Source organism: Astyanax mexicanus, chromosome 17 (assembly GCF_023375975.1).
Source record: "Astyanax mexicanus isolate ESR-SI-001 chromosome 17, AstMex3_surface, whole genome shotgun sequence".
Taxonomy (NCBI): Eukaryota; Metazoa; Chordata; class Actinopteri; order Characiformes; family Acestrorhamphidae; genus Astyanax; species Astyanax mexicanus.
In genome coordinates this window covers 9,261,972-9,282,331 of record NC_064424.1, presented here as the reverse complement: position 1 = coordinate 9,282,331, position 20,360 = coordinate 9,261,972, and the positions used below count along the sequence as shown (strand labels likewise).

At 37.3% G+C, this 20,360-nt stretch overlaps 1 protein-coding gene across 1 annotated transcript in view; it reads right to left on the bottom strand.

Moving 5' to 3' along the window:
• The window catches only part of jam3b (junctional adhesion molecule 3b), a 69,507-nt gene extending 51,296 nt beyond the window's left edge, over nt 1-18,211 (bottom strand). The window contains exon 1 of the mRNA XM_007254207.4: nt 18,107-18,211. Coding sequence (XP_007254269.3) covers nt 18,107-18,191 — 85 coding nt within the window. The 5' untranslated portion in view covers nt 18,192-18,211. The remainder of the gene's footprint in view (nt 1-18,106) is intronic.
• Nucleotides 18,212-20,360: the final 2,149 nt, after the last annotated feature.

Sequence of the window (20,360 nt, the reverse complement as noted above, 5' to 3'; positions counted from 1 at the left end):
GAGGCTGATATGATATTGGGCCGACATTTCTACTGCACCCCAGTGCCTCAGTCTCACTAATGAAGAAAGTTTAACTGGAAGACTGCATTTAAATCACTGTTAATAAAAGTGTTACACAATTAAACAAGTTCTGACTGATTGCTAAATGCCCATTGGCCTATTTGACACATAAAACACAGAAGGACAGAGGCACAAATCCACCAAATACAGATGAGAGGCAGGTGACTGACTCCTGAACCGACCAGTAATGTACAGCAAAATGCTAAAAACAAGTTTCTCAGCTGTGCTGTATTATTACAAAGATATTACTAGAAACATTCAGAAACAACAAGTTTGACACTCTGCATTTTGCATTTTATGCTTTTTTTTTACTAATCAATTTAAATTAGGGATTCACCAAATATCTGGCGACTGCAATTGATCAGTCAGAAACGACTAAAAAAACAATAACAAGACCAAATATTGTATTTGGTCTTTGGTCAAATGTTTATTTTATTCAGTTTCATCCAAAATATAATAATAATAATAATAATAATAATAATAATAATAATAATAATAAAAATTGGTACCACTTTAAAATAAGACTCTCTTTATAAAGGGTTTATAAATGGTTTATAATTAGCTTATTAATGGTTACTAAATGCCTTAAAAATCATTAATAATCAGTTATAACACATACATAGAAAGGGCAACAATGACCTGTTTGCCAAATAGTGAACCCACAGCCCTCTATATTGTTGCCCTTTCTTTTTTTGGCTTTCTCGGTCACATGACACAGCGTTCAGTAGCTCCTCCATTTCCACTCGCTGTTGTGTTTTTACGTCGATCTCCGTGGAAACTCTGCTCCCAAAGTGTAATTACGGTGCATGGCAGTGGACAAATAGCGATTTCATTAATCGCGAGGAGACAAAACTCAGAGATGTGCGTCCGGACAAGAATAAAACTGCAGAAGGACCACAGAGTTCTGAGAAAAACAGTAGATAGCCTAATTCTGCCTGTAATTTTCCCAGAGGACGTCTGAGAAAAAAAACACATACATGGTTGTTCTGGATGGGAATAAAATCACAGAGGATCCCGCCATAAAAGAGAAAATTACCTAACGACCACCTGAGAAACTAATCCTGTCCGGATAGGGTAGAATTCAAAAGTCACTGGTTAATTGTATGTTTTACAGGTTGGCATATAAATTTCTTCTCACAGATGGATTTTAAGGCAAAACCTGAGGGCAGAAAAACCTGAACACATGTCCTGATCTGTCCCTCTGTTTTTCTGTATCCTGATCTGAGAATGCAGCTGTTTTATTAAATCTGGTGAATCAGAACAATGTAATCTGACCTCTCCTCTTCTGTTTCCTCACTACTTTAGTCTTGTTTACTGAAGCAGCTCCTGCTCGTCACATCTGCCGCTCCCAATCTGTCTCATGCTCTATCTGTTTACCCTGGGTAGTAAGGTTGCACATTGCTCACAGCTGTAAGGACATGATACGTGATCCGGCCTGGCGCGTATGTGAAATCAGCGTACCTTATTAGAGCTTCCTGAGGGTTCGAAAGGAGATCGTGCACGTCTAGGTGATTTCCTACAGGAAACACTTCATGCTGATGATGGGAAAAACTCAAGCCTTTTAAGCCTAACTTTGTAAAGCCTGATAACGTCTAGTACGTAAACGTATTTAACCCATTGTGGAGGCGGGAAATCTCTAATGAGCAAATTTCTCTAAGTTAGGAAAATGTCGTCAGCTCATGACTCAGCTCACGGAGAGAACTTGGGGCTGGAGCTCAGGCGGCATCTGATTTAAGCTGGAGGACCACCAGACCCCCTCTGATAAGAGGAGCTCAGACTGAGAGACTGCGAGAGATATGAGATATGACTGAGTTAATTGGACGTGACAGGAAGGAAAAGAAAGAAAGAATTTATAGGACATTAGATTGTGAAGAGGAGGGGCTTTAGGTATGCCCCACCTCACGAAATGTATCTAAATGTTACTTATTTAAACATATACAGCCCTGGAAAAAAATAACAGATCACTTTAGTTTATGAATCAGTTTCTCTAATTTTGCTCAAACATCGTTGAAGTCACCGACTTGCTGCCAAGTTTCTGTTATGAAAAGGATGTCAATAGAGTGGTCTAGAATGAACTCACTGAGTACTGCTGCTTTGTTAGATATTGAGCGAACATTAAATAATGCGAGAACATTCACAGAGTTAGCAGGAGGAAAAGAAAGCAAATTATTGTGATTAGCAAAACGAGACTCAGTTGATTGTATGGGGCGGAGTGTAGTCCAGAATGAACAGATATTTGTCCCAGCCGAGTAATGGATAGTTCTATTATAATGCCGCCTTGAGCCCCGATGGACATACCGACGGTGGGATAGTATGCCAGCTTTGCTGGCAGACACAGCAACACATTTGGATAGGCGACAGTAGTTACTGAGTTTGCACAAGTCACTGGCTGTATAGGACAAGGACTGTGGGCCATAATAACAGTTTGGAAAATGGGCACTTAGCAGCAGAGCCAAGGTGATGAACGGCAGCATTGCTGAGTGTATATAAATAGCAACTTACTCAAGTCGCGGCGTGCGCCGCGGAAAGGTCGTGATGGAGCAGCCGCGCTCAATCACTTAATGGGCCGGCGTGTGCCGCAGAAGAGTCGTGGTACAGCACCCGGGCACAGTGGTTCTCTGGGCCGGCGTGCGCCGCGGGGAGATCGTGGTGAAGCAGCCGCGCTCCGTCGCTCGCTGGGCCGGCGTGCGCCGCGGGGAGATCGTGGTGAAGCAGCCGCGCTCAGTCGCTCGCTGGGCCGGCGTGCGCTGCGGGGAGATCGTGGTGAAGCAGCCGCGCTCAGTCGCTCGCCGGGCCGGTGTGCGCCGCGGGGAGATCGTGGTGAAGCAGCCGCGCTCACTCGCTCGCCGGGCTCACAGGACGCGGGGAGAAGCGGCAGTCCAACAGACGGGCGCCAGCGTGCTCTCACCCGTCAGAACGAGTTACTCAAAAAATATTGTCATTTATTTGCAGAAAATGAGAAACGACTGAAATTACAAAAAAGACGCAGAGCTTTCAGACCTCAAATAATGAAAAAGAGAACAAGTTCATATTCATAAAGTTTTAAGAACTATAAATATATAATATTTGGTGGAATAAACCTGTTTTTTATGTGTCTTGGCATGTTCTCCTCCACCAGTCTTACACACTGCTTTTGGATAACTTTATGCCACTCCTGGTGCGAAAATTCAAAAAGCAGTTCAGTTTGGTTTGATGGTTTGTGATCATCCATCCTCCTCTTGATTATATTCCAGAGGTTTTCAATTTTTAGGTGGTCTCTTATTTTTCCAGAGCTGTATGCATATAGGGGTGGGCAATATGGCCATAAAATAAAATCATGATATTTCAATATTTTTGCAATAACGATATTTTGGCGATATGACAAAACAATTTAAAGAATGCGCTATTCCAACAAACCTTAAAAAAAAAAAATTATATCATGTAAGTGTAACAGTTTTAAACAAAGACAAAAAAAGTCAAATTTTATATACAATAAAAAAAAATGTAATGTAAAGTAACAAATCAACTCTAAGAGCAGAAATGTAATGTATGCATATAAACTGCAAATGCAAACAAAAAAAATACCCTAAAACTTAAAAATAGCAACTTTACAGGAGACGGAGAAAACTTTTTTGAATGAAAGTTCATGTAAAATATTAAATATCAAATACATTTTTAAGCATTTCTATTGGTCCATTTGTTACAAAAATGATAATATAAAATACAATATTTATGTGCAACACCAAAAATGTATTACTGTTGTGAACATACTGTTAATTTTGTTTATTTATCTAAGAAAACCCATAAACATGAATGAGTTGGTAAATAGACTTTAGTTAAAAACAGCAGTTTGATTTAAATTAAATTTATTTAAATTCTGATATACCCAAATGTCTAAAAATGCTTCATAATTAAAAAGAGTATAACGGCATAAAATGCTCTTCAAATGACAATAATAATGTTCATCACAAGCATTTCTGGGATATTTCAAAAAGTTAGTTATGGTGACAGGCCTATTTCTACCCATGCCTTATGAACAGCCTCTAAAAAAGATTTTCATTTTATCAATTAAAGCCCCCCCATATCATACAAGCTCAAACATCTCAGGCCCACCGGAAGGCACTCCAGCAATGCCTGGCATCCTGACAAATATCTAAAGCACTTACTTACCAAGTCCAAGCAGCCACACGATTAGCAGCAGGACTGTGGGCATATGGTTACAGAGCTGAGCCAGGTCTGACACATGGCACTGAGTGAACCCTGTCTGCATCCATTCCTCACTGAGGGCACATTTTAACAGAATTAAAATACAGCAATCCTCTTCTGCAGCTCAATCGTTCACTCCAGCTTCTGTAAACTGCTCACTATTCATTTCTAAAGTCCTTTTTTAAAATATAAAAAAAAAATAATAATAATAATAATAATAATAAATATATACATACAGCTATATATAAAATTAAAAAGTAAAAATCTACTGTTGCTGTTTTGTTTTTTAAGATTTTTATATATATATTTTACATATTTCTGTACAGCTGATTTATGAAAAGGTCAGTTGTAAAAATGCTATACAAAAATAAATAGGTTTTAATTTGACTGTATTTGTTTTGCCCAGCCCTTTATTAGTAATATTACGATTTAAAACATTAATATCATTATAAAAGCAGCATTAAATCAGCAACATTACACTGTTTTTAAGTTACAATATTTATTTTATTAAATTGCTATTATTTCATACATCAATGTCTAGAGAAGTTACTGTTGTTTACAAAAAAAGTTTTACCTTTACATAAAGAATAGAACTTTTTTTAAATAATAAAATGTGGGGACAACTTATTAAGGCGTGGACACAATATAATTAAATTGTGGGGGATGAATTATTAAGGAAAGGGAACGAAGTACTTAAAATTTGAGGGAATGACCTATTAAATAGTGGGATTGAGATAGATAATTAAGTTGTGGAGATGACCTATTACGGAGTGAGAACAAGATAAATAAGTTGAGGGGATGACTTATTAAGAAGTGAGAACAAGATAAATAAGTTGTGGGGATGACTTAAGGCATGGGAATGAGATAATGAAGTGGTGAGGCATGGAAACTATATAATTCTTCTTGGGGATCATTTATGAAGGCATACGGACTATATAACTAAACTTATGGGTATTACTTATTAGGAGTGGGGAAAAGATTATCAAGTTGTTGGCATGACTTAATAAGATGTGGGAATGAGATAATTAGGTTGTGGAGATGACTTCTGAAGCAGTTGCAACGAGATAATTAAGCCTTGAGGATGGATTATGTAGCCAGGACTTTATCACCTCGCTTGCACACCTTAAGTTGTGGCCATGCATTATTATATTATTATTTTTTTTTGTTTGTTTACATCACCTTAGGGGCTCTGTAGATATATGCGCACTAGAGGTTGATATTTAATTAATTCCTTCAGACATGGCATCCCCTTGAGTTCATTCTGCTATTTTACTCACAGACTGCAGAGTAGATGGACTTCTGTAAAAGTCTGTTCTCAAAAAAAAAAAAAAACAGCAAAAAACTGAAAGTTGTTTCTAAGAAACATAACACTCCCCCTGAAGCTTTTCTACACAGGGCTTCAGGACACAGAGCAAATGGACCCTCTGCTGAAGCAAATTAACTCCTTAACTCGGAGAAAGAGAACGGCTTCATTTCAGCCTGGACTCCATTTATACTACCAGTAAGTAAATCCTTCAGACTGGCTTTAGTAAAAGCAGTGAAGCTAATATGTTTAAAGCATCCAGTAGCATCTCACACAGCTAAGCTCTGCGCTAGCAAGCATTAGCTGAGGTTACTTTACCCCAGCAAGTTAACAGGTTAAATAAAACAATAGTTATGTGGAAACAAAACAGAAATAAAACAGAAATGCTTTAAATCAATAGATCACCAATTGTAGTAACATAATCAGCATCACTTGGTCTTTTTCCAGGACACAATAAATACATTAGCAAGTACCAACTGAAAATACTGTCCAAAACTAGGCACCGGCGGATGCGGTGATTATATAAAAAAAAAAAAAGCAATTAATAGCCAATACCAATATAATTCAATTTTCCAAGTTATTTTAGGGCCATATTTTCCACCCCATTACAGAAATATGGTAAAACCACTAAAACCAATAAAAGCATTGTGGATTTGTCTCTCAACTACTCGAGCAGTCCCTAAAGCCCAAAATGCACAACCTTCCTCACAAGTAAGTGCGAAACCCACTGAGTGTCAGCTTTAACACAGACTTGCCAGATGGTCCGGTTTCAATCTGTTGCTGCAATCTGACCAGTCGGCTACATTCAGGCAGTAAATCTGGTGCTAATGGTGGATTTGGAGCCAGGGAGAAGTTACTGATTGCAGTGAGGAAGGAATAAGGCGCTCCGGGTTGCTCCGTTTCTGCTTACTTATCAGCCTCTTATCTCTGGGCCGGAGAGAACGTCTGATCACAGCCGCTTAGAGGTGAGAAAGCTACTATTTTCAGCAAGATATTCCAGACCAATCAGTGCTTGGAAAACACAGGCCTTCAGGAACTATATATAGAATTCATTAGAAGCTGATGCTAATCTGACCTCAATAATACACTCCTCTCGAATATATATAAAGCCTCAGGACCTTAATGGAAAAGTCAGCTCTGTCAATTGGAAAGTAAATATGCCATGCGAGTGCTGGCCTGTTTTGCTGTTGTTTGGAACTTGGGGAGTCGTAAAAATTATGAAGCGTAATTGGATTGTGTGTTTTCCAGAGCTGATAAATTATGGAGCTAGTTGATTTCAGAATTATGATGAAACTGCTGGTAAATTGAGGTTTTTCTGAGAATCCTTCACACGGTCTTCTCACATTTATAGCTCTCCTCCCTTTTTGGTTTCCCAATATAAAAATAAAATGCCTCTGGAAAGAAAAAAAACATGTTTGTATCCATTATATTAGCAACAGTCACAGTCTGTAAATTGATAGGGTGAAGAGATCTTACTCATTGGTGAGAGTGTAACTGCACCAAGCATGCAGAAGAGTACTTTTAAAATGTTTATTGTGGAGCAGTCTTCTTTTAGAGGTGCACAGTGTTTCACTTTCGTAAAGGTTTTTTTTAAGCTTATTTTCAGTTCTAATTCTGTGTTTCTTTGGTTTAACAATGCGTAAAAGAGCAGGCGAGGACCGTATATTGAGTTTGCCATTTGCTGATATCTCCATGTTCGCAATAGTTATTGTATTAGTGACATTAGCAGCATTGCAGTTGCTCAGGGAATTAGTAAATGCTGTCATGGCCAGAAAAAAAACTCTTAGGAAGGCCTACTAGACATTTTGACAAACTCAGAAGTAGTTTGAAAAGAGTGGTTTCAAGCTGGCGCATAAAGATGAGCACCCTCATGGTTTAAGTGAACAAAGTTGAAGAAGGGAATGGGGTGAGATGGCGTGGAGGTGGGAACGATTTTTTTTTAACCTGACAATGAGGTAAGAGAGGAGGGTATATATGGGCAAGAGGAAGAGGAAATAGGGTGTTACCCTTCTTCCAAAATTTAGTTATTTCATAACTCATTAAACACATATTTAGCAGAGATGTTGCAGAAACACATTGATGCCACTGATAAAAATATGTTGTCCCCTCATCACTCCCCAGCAATACTGCTGCTTTCAACTGAAAAGAAAACAAACATTCTCCACTAATTAAGAGTATATCGAGTATTAGAGCTGCAGGATATTGGAAAAATTTGACATTGCAAAATGTTCCTTTTTCTGCAATATTTATCGCGATATTAAACAATGCAGGGCCCATGAAGTCACCAGCCCCGCCCCTAACTGCACGCAGTTTCGTGTTGAGGCCGATCAAGAGCTCAGTCAGGCTCTCAAAACCAGAGGAAAACAGCAAAACAACAGTATTCGGCCCTTTAATCAGGCATTAAATTGGCTTTTTAAAAAGTAAATAAGAGCGTTTTACTGGAATTAAAAGCGTGAATTCAGCTGTAACTGGAAATATCTGCACAAAACTGTGCTGTACCTCGTGTTTACTCCTGCCCCCCCTCACACTTCTCAGGCAGCAGCAGCCTGTCACTCACACAGAGACAGAGACAGCGCTGTGTATCTACTTCTTGTGTCAAGAATCAAATAATTGCAACATGATGTGTTTGATTTAATTGCCTTAAGTTACATCGCACATCCTGTGATGTGACTATTGCACTTTTTTTTTTAACTGTTGAAACTGTAGTCAATAGAATTATTTTGGCGCCCCTTATATATTTATCGCCCGTCTGGTGCCATTTGCCCTTCAGAAAAGTCACTTTAAAACCTGGTTTCTGCTGTGAGGGACTGAAATCGTCGCCGCGCTGCCAGTTCATGGGCTGGGAGACTGTTTTTACTGTCATTTTGTGTACTGGTGATATGCTTGTTGGGGGGGACGTATAACACAAGGCCTGAAAATGCCAGATGCCTCTTCAGGGAGCGAAAAGGCAGCAGTGACGACAGTGATATAACCAAGCCATTGGACTCTGTGTGTGTGTGTGTGTGTGTGTGTGTGTGTGTAATCACAGTGAAGGGGCGGAAGATCTTAGAGCAATATGCTGACGATCCTCACAATGTATTAGCAGAGATTAGTTTAAAAACCTCTTAGGCATGCTGACATCATTTTTTATTATTATTTTATTTCTACTTCCAGACTCTACCATGTGTAATATATTCAGGCTATTACCACGATTTCCAATTGCATCTCAAAGCTTATTAGCGCAGAGCAGAAAGCACAGCGAGGGCAGAGGTTCGACTCCAGAGGCAGACAGATAGACGATCTGCCACATTCGCCTATTTTTAGAAAGAATTGCCTTTGTGACTGGATTGTAAACAGGGGGTCGAATGCAACGCAATCGTACGATTATGATTAGGCGCACGAAACAAGTAAACTGGAAAACAACATGCGACGCATCTCTGGAATAAACACTGGACGAACAAAACACTCCCACTGTAAGGAGGGCGGTAACGGACTGTAATTAAAAAAGCCTGTATGAAACCCACAGTATCCTGCTGTTTGACTAAGGCCAGCGGCCACTGAGCTATTGATGTATCTCTGTGCTGTGTGACCAGCAGCTGGCAAAGCCACGCAGACCCTGCGAGGAATGCCGCACTGGCACTTTCTCCCAGCGGGAGCATGTGACCAGATAAAGATCGCCAGCAGGAAATCACCCAAACACTTCCCTCAGCGTAGAGAGGACTGTACGAGTAAATGTGGGACAATAATATCTAATGTAAATAAACAACTTTATCTTTGGCTAACTGGCTGTAGATAAGACTTTATCACTTCTAACTTCCTGGGCAATTGTTTGTTTGTTTGTTTATCAACCAGATTACGCCCCACTAAAGCAACCCACAATCAATATCTTTAAAAAAAAAAAAAAAAAATCTATGAAAAACAGTATCAAAATTAAGTAGGCACTAGGGGTGTGCCATATCGTACACGATAATATAATTTTTTTTTAAATATCATGAACAATATTATACCCTGAAATATCATGTCATATCATCCACCCCATTTCCCATTATATATCAGAGATATATAAGAGACTGATGAGATCTGTCCAGTATCAATTATTTGGACTGCAGTATTATTAGTATGATGACATTCTGTATCATTGACTTCTGTTAAAAATCTGATCAAATTCTTCCATTTTTTTATATCCCACTTAGGGGTGTGCAGTGTTATACTGTATGTAATAATATAAAAAATATATTTTCTTGCAATGTATAGTGTATTTTTGATAATATATATATATATATATATATATATATTTTTTTGTATGTGTATTGTCATATAGGCAAGAGTATCGTTATCGTGAAAATACCATGAAATATCGTGATATTATTTTAGAGCCATATCGCCCACCCCTAGTAGGCACTTACTATCAAAAAAAAGAAAAGAAAAGAATGAACACAAGCAAAAAAGCAAGATGAGAAAATAAGAAACCGAAAGAAAGAAAAGAAGCAACAGAGCGAAAGAAGACATGCAAGGAAGATCAAACAAACAAGAAAGAGAAAGAGAAAAAGCTTTGTTTTTTTTTAGGTTGAAGCCTGACTTAATCTTGCTTTGAAGATGCATTAGTACTTCAGTGCAGCAGCCAGGCACTATTTTGATCAATGCCCATCTTTACACATGGAAATTTTATTGACATTTGAGGAATGTGCATGCCTGCCATTCCTACAGCATGAATGTAAAAGTTCTAAAGCCTTCCCTCCAGCATCTGTCACTGCTTACCGAGAAAAAAAATGAAACATGAAATATATCCATGAGAAAAACACTCTTCTCTCCTTTACTTTACCCTGTTTACACCCAGTCACGTTATGTGACTAGTATCTGGGCTGTATACTAAAAAGATTTTATCCACACTAACTTATACTTGGGTTGTGTATTGGCAAGAACCTGGCAATATAATAATACACTGCCTGACCAAAAAAAAAGTCTTCACCTGGATTTATGTAAGTAAATGATGTGGGGTTGATGCTGCAGTTGGTCTGCAGGTTTAGGTTCAGCAACAGTATGTGCTGAAAGAATGAGGTCAGCTGACTCCCTGAATATACTGAATATAGACCAGCTTATTCCATCAATGGATTTTAGAATTCTTCCCTGATGGTACGGCCATATTCCAAGATGATAATGTCAGGATTCATGGGGCTGGAATTGTAAAAGAGTGATTCATTTTCACACATGGATTGAGAGAGAGTTCACCACAGAGTCCAGACCTTAACCTCATTGAGAATCTTTGGGATGTGCTGGATGGAGAAGAGCTGCTTTGTGCAGTGGTCAGACTCTACCATCATCAATGCTGCTGCAAGATCTTGGTGAAAAATGTATCCAGCAACACTGGATTGAAATAAATCTTGTGACATTGCAGAAGCTTATTGAAACAATGCCACAGCGAATGCGTGCAGCAATCAAAGATAAAGGCGGCCCAACAAAATATTAGTGTGTGTGACCTTTTTTTTTTTAGCCAGGAAACACATATTGATATGGAATAATTGTCCAGTCCTATCCAAATTGCCATTTTTTTCCCCAAATTCTTCCAGCATGTGTGTTTATCATAGCTCTGTAAAAAAAGATAGCTTTCTTAATGTTTATTGCCAGTTAACATATCATCATTGTCAACTATTTATATAGGTCAAGTTGCCGTGAACCTTTTACACAATGTAAAGCCACAGCTGTTTCCTTTTTAAGTTTAGCAAAAAGTTTCATAGTTCAAAAAGTTGTGTATATGATGGATTCCCTAAAATAAATACTAAATTACACTAGTGCTGTGCGATATGACAATAAATATCACGGGGACGATAGAAAAGTGTTTGTCGTGCTACTTACCTTCTATCGTCTCTATCGTTTCTACAATAATTTCATCAATTATTCATGCAAATATATAAAGTAGGCTATGATGAAATGTATTGCCGTGGTCACTTTGCATAAACTTGGTTTATATAAGTGATAATAAAGTAATCTTCACAAAACAAAATGCTTTACGTTATTAAACTCATGAGAGCCGAATCTCCGTTGGGAGACGCACTGTTCTTTTTTATACAATTAGCTACTGCATCTACCTCATCTGTTTTCATTTGATACATATATACTGCTGCATTAAAAGGTAGTAATTGTCATTTGTGAAAGTTGGGTTTAATGTCACTTTAAAATAAAGTTGGAAAAAGTAAGCAATTATATTTTTTGACATATTTTTCAAAGAATAACTGAAAACATACTTAAATGGGGTATCTCATGATATATATCGTTATATTTTTTATGATATAAAAAATTCCATATCGTGATATGATTTTACACACAATGTAAAGGTTCTGCTGTGCTAAATAACCTTGTTTTTGTAATATAGGGATTTTTAATCTAATGCTGTTATCAGGAAAGCTCTGGTAATACATTCACTCAATGCAGCTTTTTTTTGATCCAGTGCAAATCTGAAGGCTTCCATGTGTCCTGTGATCTACGGCAGGAGAGCATTCCACATTTGTTCCCAAAGCTGAGGGTCTGTGGCGTGGTGAGCTGCCTCAGATATTTCTGTGACCTCTGTGTGAGTGGCGTCCTCCAGCCACTCCAGCCCACAGGCACTCAGCTGTTTCTGGCCATTACTCTCTGGTTGGGCCACCAGACGTGCTTCTCTCCTGTTGCTCGTAGACTCAGCACGTTTCATCACATGCTGACTGTAGTGGTACCCATGTGGATTACCCCGGTGCCCTGTGTCTGGGACATTCCTCTACACCGCAGGGACTGTGGGTTAAGAATTTTCTTCAGGGAAGGAAATAATGAAATACATTCACCGACTGGAATTTAGAGGCAATGACATACAACTATGAATCAGTATATGCGCATCAGTAACTGATTCATGGTATCAGTGGTTTCTATTAATGGCCAATTATGGAACAGATAGGGTTTAATGATTTCTGTGATGTGGAGAACATGGGCTAAATCATGGATATGTGATTTTAAAATGGATTTTAAACATAAAATTGGAAAAAGAATAAAAAAAAATAAAAATACACTGCCAGTTATAAAAAAAACGAATTATGTTATTTTACTAATTACATATGCCAGACAACACGCTTTTCTCTATTTAAGTCAAAATTCAATAAATACAGTTTTTTGGTTACAATGCAACTTTTCTATTGTCTACGTAATTGTAATTGGTTTTGCATAAAAGGAAACTATTATATAAAATAATAAACAAAATCAAAAAGAAAAACGTAAAACTGAATTTGGGAATATAATACAAAAATAATAATAATAATAATAATAAATGTTCATAGAGCTCTATAATAAGCAAGGGTGATGATTAAGGCCTACTCTATTCCATTAGTACAGAAGGGACATGTTTAGCTTCTGTTATTGAGTATAAATGAGCGCAAAAAAAAACAAAAAAAAAAAACACACCTGGTAACTAGGTCGTATTGTTTTACCCCTGGTTATGTCCAGCAGTGATAATCTAATAGACTCGAGATCGGGGAGTCTGCTACAGCTGTACCATCCATTTAGAAAATGTCTTACACTCATGCCTGCAAAGCCTCCAACACTGCCTTTAAACGCACCTCAAGGGTCTTAAGAACCTAAAACGGCCTTAAGAGATTTCCACCAGTGTGAGGAGTGATTTCTCACTCCTGTCATCCATTTATTTTTGCCACTTACTAAAATGTGTAGTCAATAGAATATTCCAGAAGGACCATCATGCTTTTCACAGAGTCCTGACAAACATTTGCTCTGAAACCGGGGGAGGGAGGGAAAGCAGCTGACACGCTGCGGCTCGGGGGAAACACTTTCAGCACTTTCTCTTCTTCCTACCAGTCTACTGATTTCTTACTAGATTATGAATGTCGCTAATAAATAATTACACGTTTTTTTTAATCCTTACTTTATAATTTTTTTGTTTTTTTTTAATACATTGCAAAACCACTGATGATCAACTTCAAATGAATCTTTATCACTGTCGGTTTTGATGATGCTGGCCATGCTCACATTCTGTCACAGCTTTAGGCCAAAAATGGAAGTTTTCCACTTGCACAGGTGTTTCGTCTAAAGCTGCGCGAGGAAATCTCCCTGTTTACACTAAGACGAGTCTGTTCCATTGTGTGTGCTCTCTACGGCTCCAGCGGATAGATCCTCACACTGCATTTGGCATGACACACCAGATAACTCCCAGAGTACTGCTGCTCTTCTCAGAGACGTGGCTTTCAAACATATAAACAGTGACAAAGCACACTTCTCCAAAGCTCTTACGACCTCAGCTCTTATATTTGCTCTCTTGAAGACACTTGTTGACTTGTGAAAAACTTTGCTGTATGAGAGGCTCCTTGAGAATCACTTTAAATTTGATAAAATTAATAAAACACAGTTTTTCACATTAGTAAAGAACTTTATCCAACTTTAACAGCAACAGTGGTGGGAATCATGATATGTTACCCATGAGAATGATGATATATCACGATACTGTGATTCTGTGATACTTAATATATATTTCGTAAGACAATTCTATGGAACATCTGTATGTTACTGAAGAGGATAAAATACTCCTAAACAAGGAAATACCAGGAATTATGAATTTATTGGAGTAATTTTCCCAGAAATCGACAAACAATATTCTTCATCATGGAGTAACAAGGGAGTAACTTTAGTAAGTTCAATTGGGAGCAAGTTCTAGGAAGTTTAAAGCACTTATGATTCAATAAATATTATAATATTTGATACCACATGTCAATAATGTATCACAAACAAAAATTATACAATATATTACAATATAAATGTTTTGTTTCACCCCTAATTGGAAAGATGCATCATTAATTTGCAGCACAAAACCTGTACAAACAACACCTTTTAAAGTGGTTTGTTTAGGACTATAAAAGGAATTTTTTTTTTTTTTACTAATTTTTTGTATAAAGAACCATGTTAGCTTGAACTCAACATCTAGTTAAAGCTGTACATCCAAACAAGTGTTCAATGTAGCAACAAAAAAAGTCAGACTACTGTTATAAACATTGTAGACTTCACCTATTCCAGACTTTCCAAATCACTGCTACACAAAACTGTTTCATTGCCTAAAAAAGTATTAAAAATGAGCAGAAAAATGGCATTAAAACAGAGCAAGATAGACAGACTCAGCGTGAAATAATGGTGCTTAAGTGCTAATCAGGTAAAGACTCAGACATACTCATTATAAGAGTAGAGCTGGCTCACTAATCATACCCCGAGTTACTAAAGCCAATGTTCACACTTGAGTGATCAGAGATGGCGGACACCTCCTTCTGCCCACACACATGCAACCAACCTTCTGCTGTGTTAATACCTCTTTCTATTCCTGCAGATCATCTCACACAAACCAACTCGCTAGAGCATAAAACAGGAAAATTATATTCTAGCAAAACATGCATGCAAACAAATACATACAAACATTGGTGTTATATTTCAGAGAAACCTTTAGAAACCTCTTCAAAAATATATAAAACATATGCTAGTAATAGTCAGATCCATGTTGCACTAGGTTTGATCATTCATAAATTATAAAGTTAACACAGTTATCTCCAATATATAACAGCCACACTTACATTTAAAAAAAATACATTAAAAAAGCTACATAGTGACTAAGACAATAAGCCACTGACACAACCGGCATTTTACAACCATTTGTCAGCCAGTACAGGAGGAGCAATGAAGCAGGTTATATAGCCAAGATCCTGTTTTACAGCATTTGCTTTTCTTTGACTGGGTACCGGTCTGAGTACTAGAGTTTGCGAGCACGAGCAAGAAACCAAGCAAGTTGGTGAGCTGGTAGGACCTGGCGTCCACATATGTGGACATCACATTCTGGGTTGTCTAGACCACAACAATAAAATTTTGCTCTACTTGGACAAGCCTGGTGTACTCTTATAAAGCCATTATACTGTCACCTTAACACGATACAGTTTCGATTTTGTTCAGAAATTTAAAATGAACAGTAAATACAGCAAATATTTTCTTTTTTACTTTGTCTTTGTGTTGAAGTAGCCATATTGCTCAAAGGGCAACAACTGTTGTTTCTACTGTTGTTTTGCACTCAACATTGTGTTCTATAGATATCCCCATATGTGGACATCATTTTTCTCAGAAACTACACCATGTAAAAAAGATTTTTTTTTACACTTACCAGGTGCCGATTAGCCCAAATAGCAAAGAGAAATAAAAAGTTAATGCCATGCAAGAGTTCGAGTCTTAGGGGGCTAATTTTTAAAATCGATAGGAACACTTTCACACAGTAATAAAGTAAATGTAATTTGTTACTGTATTTAAGACATTTTTTCATGTGTTTATTGAACTTTATTGAAGATTTCCATTCTGGGTTTCATTATCATGTGTATCATTCATTATTTAGAGCATATTATCATATCGCTTGGGATATGTGTGTGCCAATAAACAACAGTGTAAATAAACAGTGCCAGTAAACTCCATCTGTGGATGAGAAGAATCTCTTGGCACAATAAGCAAAGAACAACAACTTGGCCAACAATTCTTCTGTTGTTCCAATTTAATTAAGTCTGAATTCAGTGTTTATTTGGCTGGTAAAACATAGTGCAGTGATTTCGGTTGAGACTGGATTTTACTGGCACATTAAAACCCTTAAAATCTGCCTGAAACTGAAGCTAAAACTAAAGTTATCTGAATCTCAGTCGAGGACAAAAACAGCCCGACTCTCAGCAGCAGCTCGCGGCGCCTAACGGTTCCTCACGCGCTCCATGGCTTCATGGCAACCAGAGCGTGGCTGTTTTTATCCACCCGTATTCAGATAAATCCCGTATGCCTGCGCTCTGATTGGTTAGTCAGTTCCCATCACCTGGGCTGTGATTGGCTGGTTATCCGTATTTTCTGCGTATTCTGAAAGAGCCCGATGATGTCACGATTCACGAAAAAAAAAAACAGTTAAGTAATTAACGCCCGAGTTTTCTTGCTTTACAAATATATTTAACATTTTAGACAATCTATTTAAAGTTAATAAAAAAATATATTGGCTCAGGGAACATAATCCATTTCCTAATTTGTTCTGTCTGCTCTAATATACAGCTTAGGAAAAATGAAAATACCAGTTCTGTTGCTATTTATAGGTACATGTTTGAGTAAAATTAACATTATTGTTTTATTCTATAAACTACAGAAAACATTTCTCCCAAATTTTAAATAAAAGTAGTCATTTAGAGCTTTTATTTACAGAAAATGAGAAATGGTTGAAATAACAAAAAGACGCAGAGCTTTCAGACCTCAAACAATGCAAAGAAAACAAGTTCACATTCATAAAGTTTTCAAAGTTCTGAAATCAATATTTGGTGGTGGAATAACCCTGGTTTTTAATCACAGTTTTCATGCCACCTAGTCTTACACACTGCTTTTGAATAAATTTATGCCACTCCTGGTGCAAAAATTCAAGCAGTTCAGTTTGGTTTGATGGCTTGTGATCATCCATCTTCCTCTAGATTATATTCCAGAGGATTTCAATTTGGTAAAATCAAAGAAACTGAAATTTTTAAGTTTTCCAGAGCTGTATGTCTTGTCTATGGGCATTTATTTGTATTATATGTAATGTTATGCATTCCTTTTATTTGTAGTACACATTTTTCACTCATTTATAACTTGATCTATTTTATTTTCACTTAATTTATTTATATTATTGTTATAGTTTGTTTAAAACGTTTTGAGGGGAAAAACGGGCTTAGGTATGTTTGTTATGTTTTGTAGAAGCCTTAAAACAAATAAAGATATAAAAAATAAAGAAACAGCCCGATGATACACTATAAACTACTAGCCAATCGTAGCGCAGGATAAGGGGAGCTTGTCGGAAAACGGGTGGGGTGAAAAATCACGCGTGAATAGGGGTTATTTTGAACAACTTTTACAGCGTTCTCTGGTTCATCTGCGTAAATTAAATTCGCACTGTTATTCGGAGTAGTAATAAAATATTTACTGTTCGTTTTCAGTTTTTACAACTTTTACGTACAAATAAAGGATGGAGCCTCAAAAGCGGAGCGATAAAAAATAAATAAATAAAAAAGTAGTAAACAGCGGTTTGTTTAATAAACGCTGGCTCAAATACCTACACTACTAAATGATGTTTTGCTGAAAATCAGACTAGATAGTTAGATATATAACCAGATAGATAGCCGGTAGTTAACAAGCCAGATCAGCACACAAAAGCCACGCTGGATGGGGATTTAGGCTAGACTTCGCACGAGCAAAGCCAGAATCGGCTCGAGACCTTCTAATAAAAACACATTTACATTCTAACAACTTTAATTATCCTTCAGACAGAAGCGGATTCACTAAATCCAGCAACACGTGAACCCGCTACACACTAACATCTCTGTAAAGAGAGGATACCCGCTACAGCTACAGCTACTCTGTAACCAGTAGTTTAGTTGATCAGAGAGCAGACACTTCTCTCACACATGCCGCTACTTTTAGAAAGCTTTATAACAGAGTGGAAATACAGCTCAAACAGCCCAACAAACTTCCCTCCATCACCCCCGCGCGCTTTCCCACAGCGCACTGCCTTTAAACACAGCCTCGGTTACTCACAGTGCAGAGAGAGCAGAGCCAGAACGCAGGACAGCCGTGTTAACGCCATCTTGGAGTGGATGTAGTGTTTAGAGTAGCGGTACATGCGCACACTGTGGAGAGAGAGAGAGAGAGAGAGAGAGAGAGAGAGAGAGAGAGAGAGAGAGAGAGAGAGAGAGAGAGAGAGAGAGAGAGAGAGAGAGAGAGAGAGGGGGAGGTGAGGGAGAGAGATGCGGGGTGAGACAGACAGATAGACAGACAGATAGACAGACAGATAGATAGATAGATTAAAAACTTTTTTATTAAAAAAAATAGATTCTATTCAATGGTTCACTTTTATTAATTGTACCCTCAGAGAGAGAGAGAGACAGAGAGACAGAGAGAGAGGGAGGGAGGGAGAAATGAGGAGAGAGATGCGGGGTGAGACAGACAGACAGACAGATAGATAGATAGATAGATAGATAGATAGATAGATAGATAGATAGATAGATAGATAGATAGATAGATAGATAGATAGATAGATAGAAATATTTTTTTTAGCTAGTGGAACCTTGAGCCTCCTGCCTGTTGGCAGCAGCTGAATTGATGAGTAAACCTGAATTGTGTTTTTTATTGTTAAGAATCTTTATACAGATTCAGCAGTAACGACTGTTTGCCTCCAATGAATTTGCTGTCTGGTTAATATTTTTGAGGATTTTTGAGAGAACAAAATACCTTAATAATTAACTGTGAAAAAAAGTTGTTTTTACAGTGTTTTTGTTTTCATCAGAAATTAATTATTATTAAAAATTCTGATAATGGGACCAAAATAATATTGTTCTCAGTTTTTACAAAATTTCTCCAATATGTTATGAAAATGTTTGGTCCCCTTTTTGTGTACCTACACATTAGCATTCCATGTAAAAACTTTAAACTGATATGAATAAATAAATAAATAAATGAATAAAATAAACTGAATTGTTTGCTTGTTTGTAGAAGGTTAGTTATAGCTATTTTTTCCTAATTAATAAAAAAGGCTTTGACTTCAGTGTTTTGTGTTTATGATCATTTTAACAGACAGCAACATCAGACTATTTAATGGCATTCTGTTAAAAGCAGGGGTGCCCAACATAAGCTTTTAAAAGGTGGAATAGCACTGCATTACTTTTGGAATTACAAACTGTATTTTAAAAGTAATTTATTTGCATAATAACAGTAATTCTGTGTAGAATTATAGAAATGTTCCTTTTTTTAAACAAAGAAACCTTTGAATTCACTGTTTAGGTATTTCATATATACAGAATATTGTTTTTCAGGAAACCATGAAAAAAAACTGTCTAATCTTGTCATTTTAAGGATTTTTTTTAAGAAAACAAAATACTGTATTTCTCTGTGGGAAAAAAAGTTGTTTTAATAGTCTAGATATTAATTATTGTAAAAAAGAAAAGAAAATTGAGACATTTGAGCGGCAATAAATCATTGTACTTTTATTTTTGATACTTAAGTAGATTTGAGGGCAAATTTAAATTAGTGGAAGTTTAAAAGGAGGAATTTTATTACTTTTCCAGAGTAATATTTTACCTTTGGTATCTCTACAGTAAGTTAACAACATGGTTTGTGTTCTACCTCCACTCATACCTCCACTGTTTGAGGAAACGTACACTTGCTTTAGGATTCTACTACCGGTAAAATAATATGAAATATGAAAAGGTCAGTGCGTGAGAACTTTAAAGAAACAAACATCCAGTTCTGATTCTGGTTGAGTCTGTGTTCTTACTGTACTGTACTCGTATGCTTGGGTCTCTCATTAGATCAGGATTTGAGGATGAAGTTCATGTTGCTAAATCTGGGGTGTGTAAATAATGATGCTCTTTCACTCGTCTGGCCAACACATGCCTTGATGTCCAGACAACTGTATCACCTGCACTTCTGCTCCACTGAGCTGGAAGCGAACGTTATGTTTTTTTAGGGAAGGCAAAGCGTGTTTCGAATGCAAGGCATTCTTTTTAATAAATCAGAGAACCGCAGATATGTGTCAAGGCGGGATTTGCAGTTGGGAGGGGAGTCTTCTTCCCCTTGTGCAGGATCCAGATGTCCCTGAGGGAACTCTTATTTACTGAAATACATGAAAGATAATGTCCATAGCAGTGCATTAACTTAAACAAGGGCACAGCCTTGTTTTTATGCACCAAAAGATGCTTTTTAAAATGTATTTTAACATCATTTAAGCAATAATACATGAGAGGGACATTGAGTATAATATTGTGATTATACCACAGTTCCATTATAACTGTTT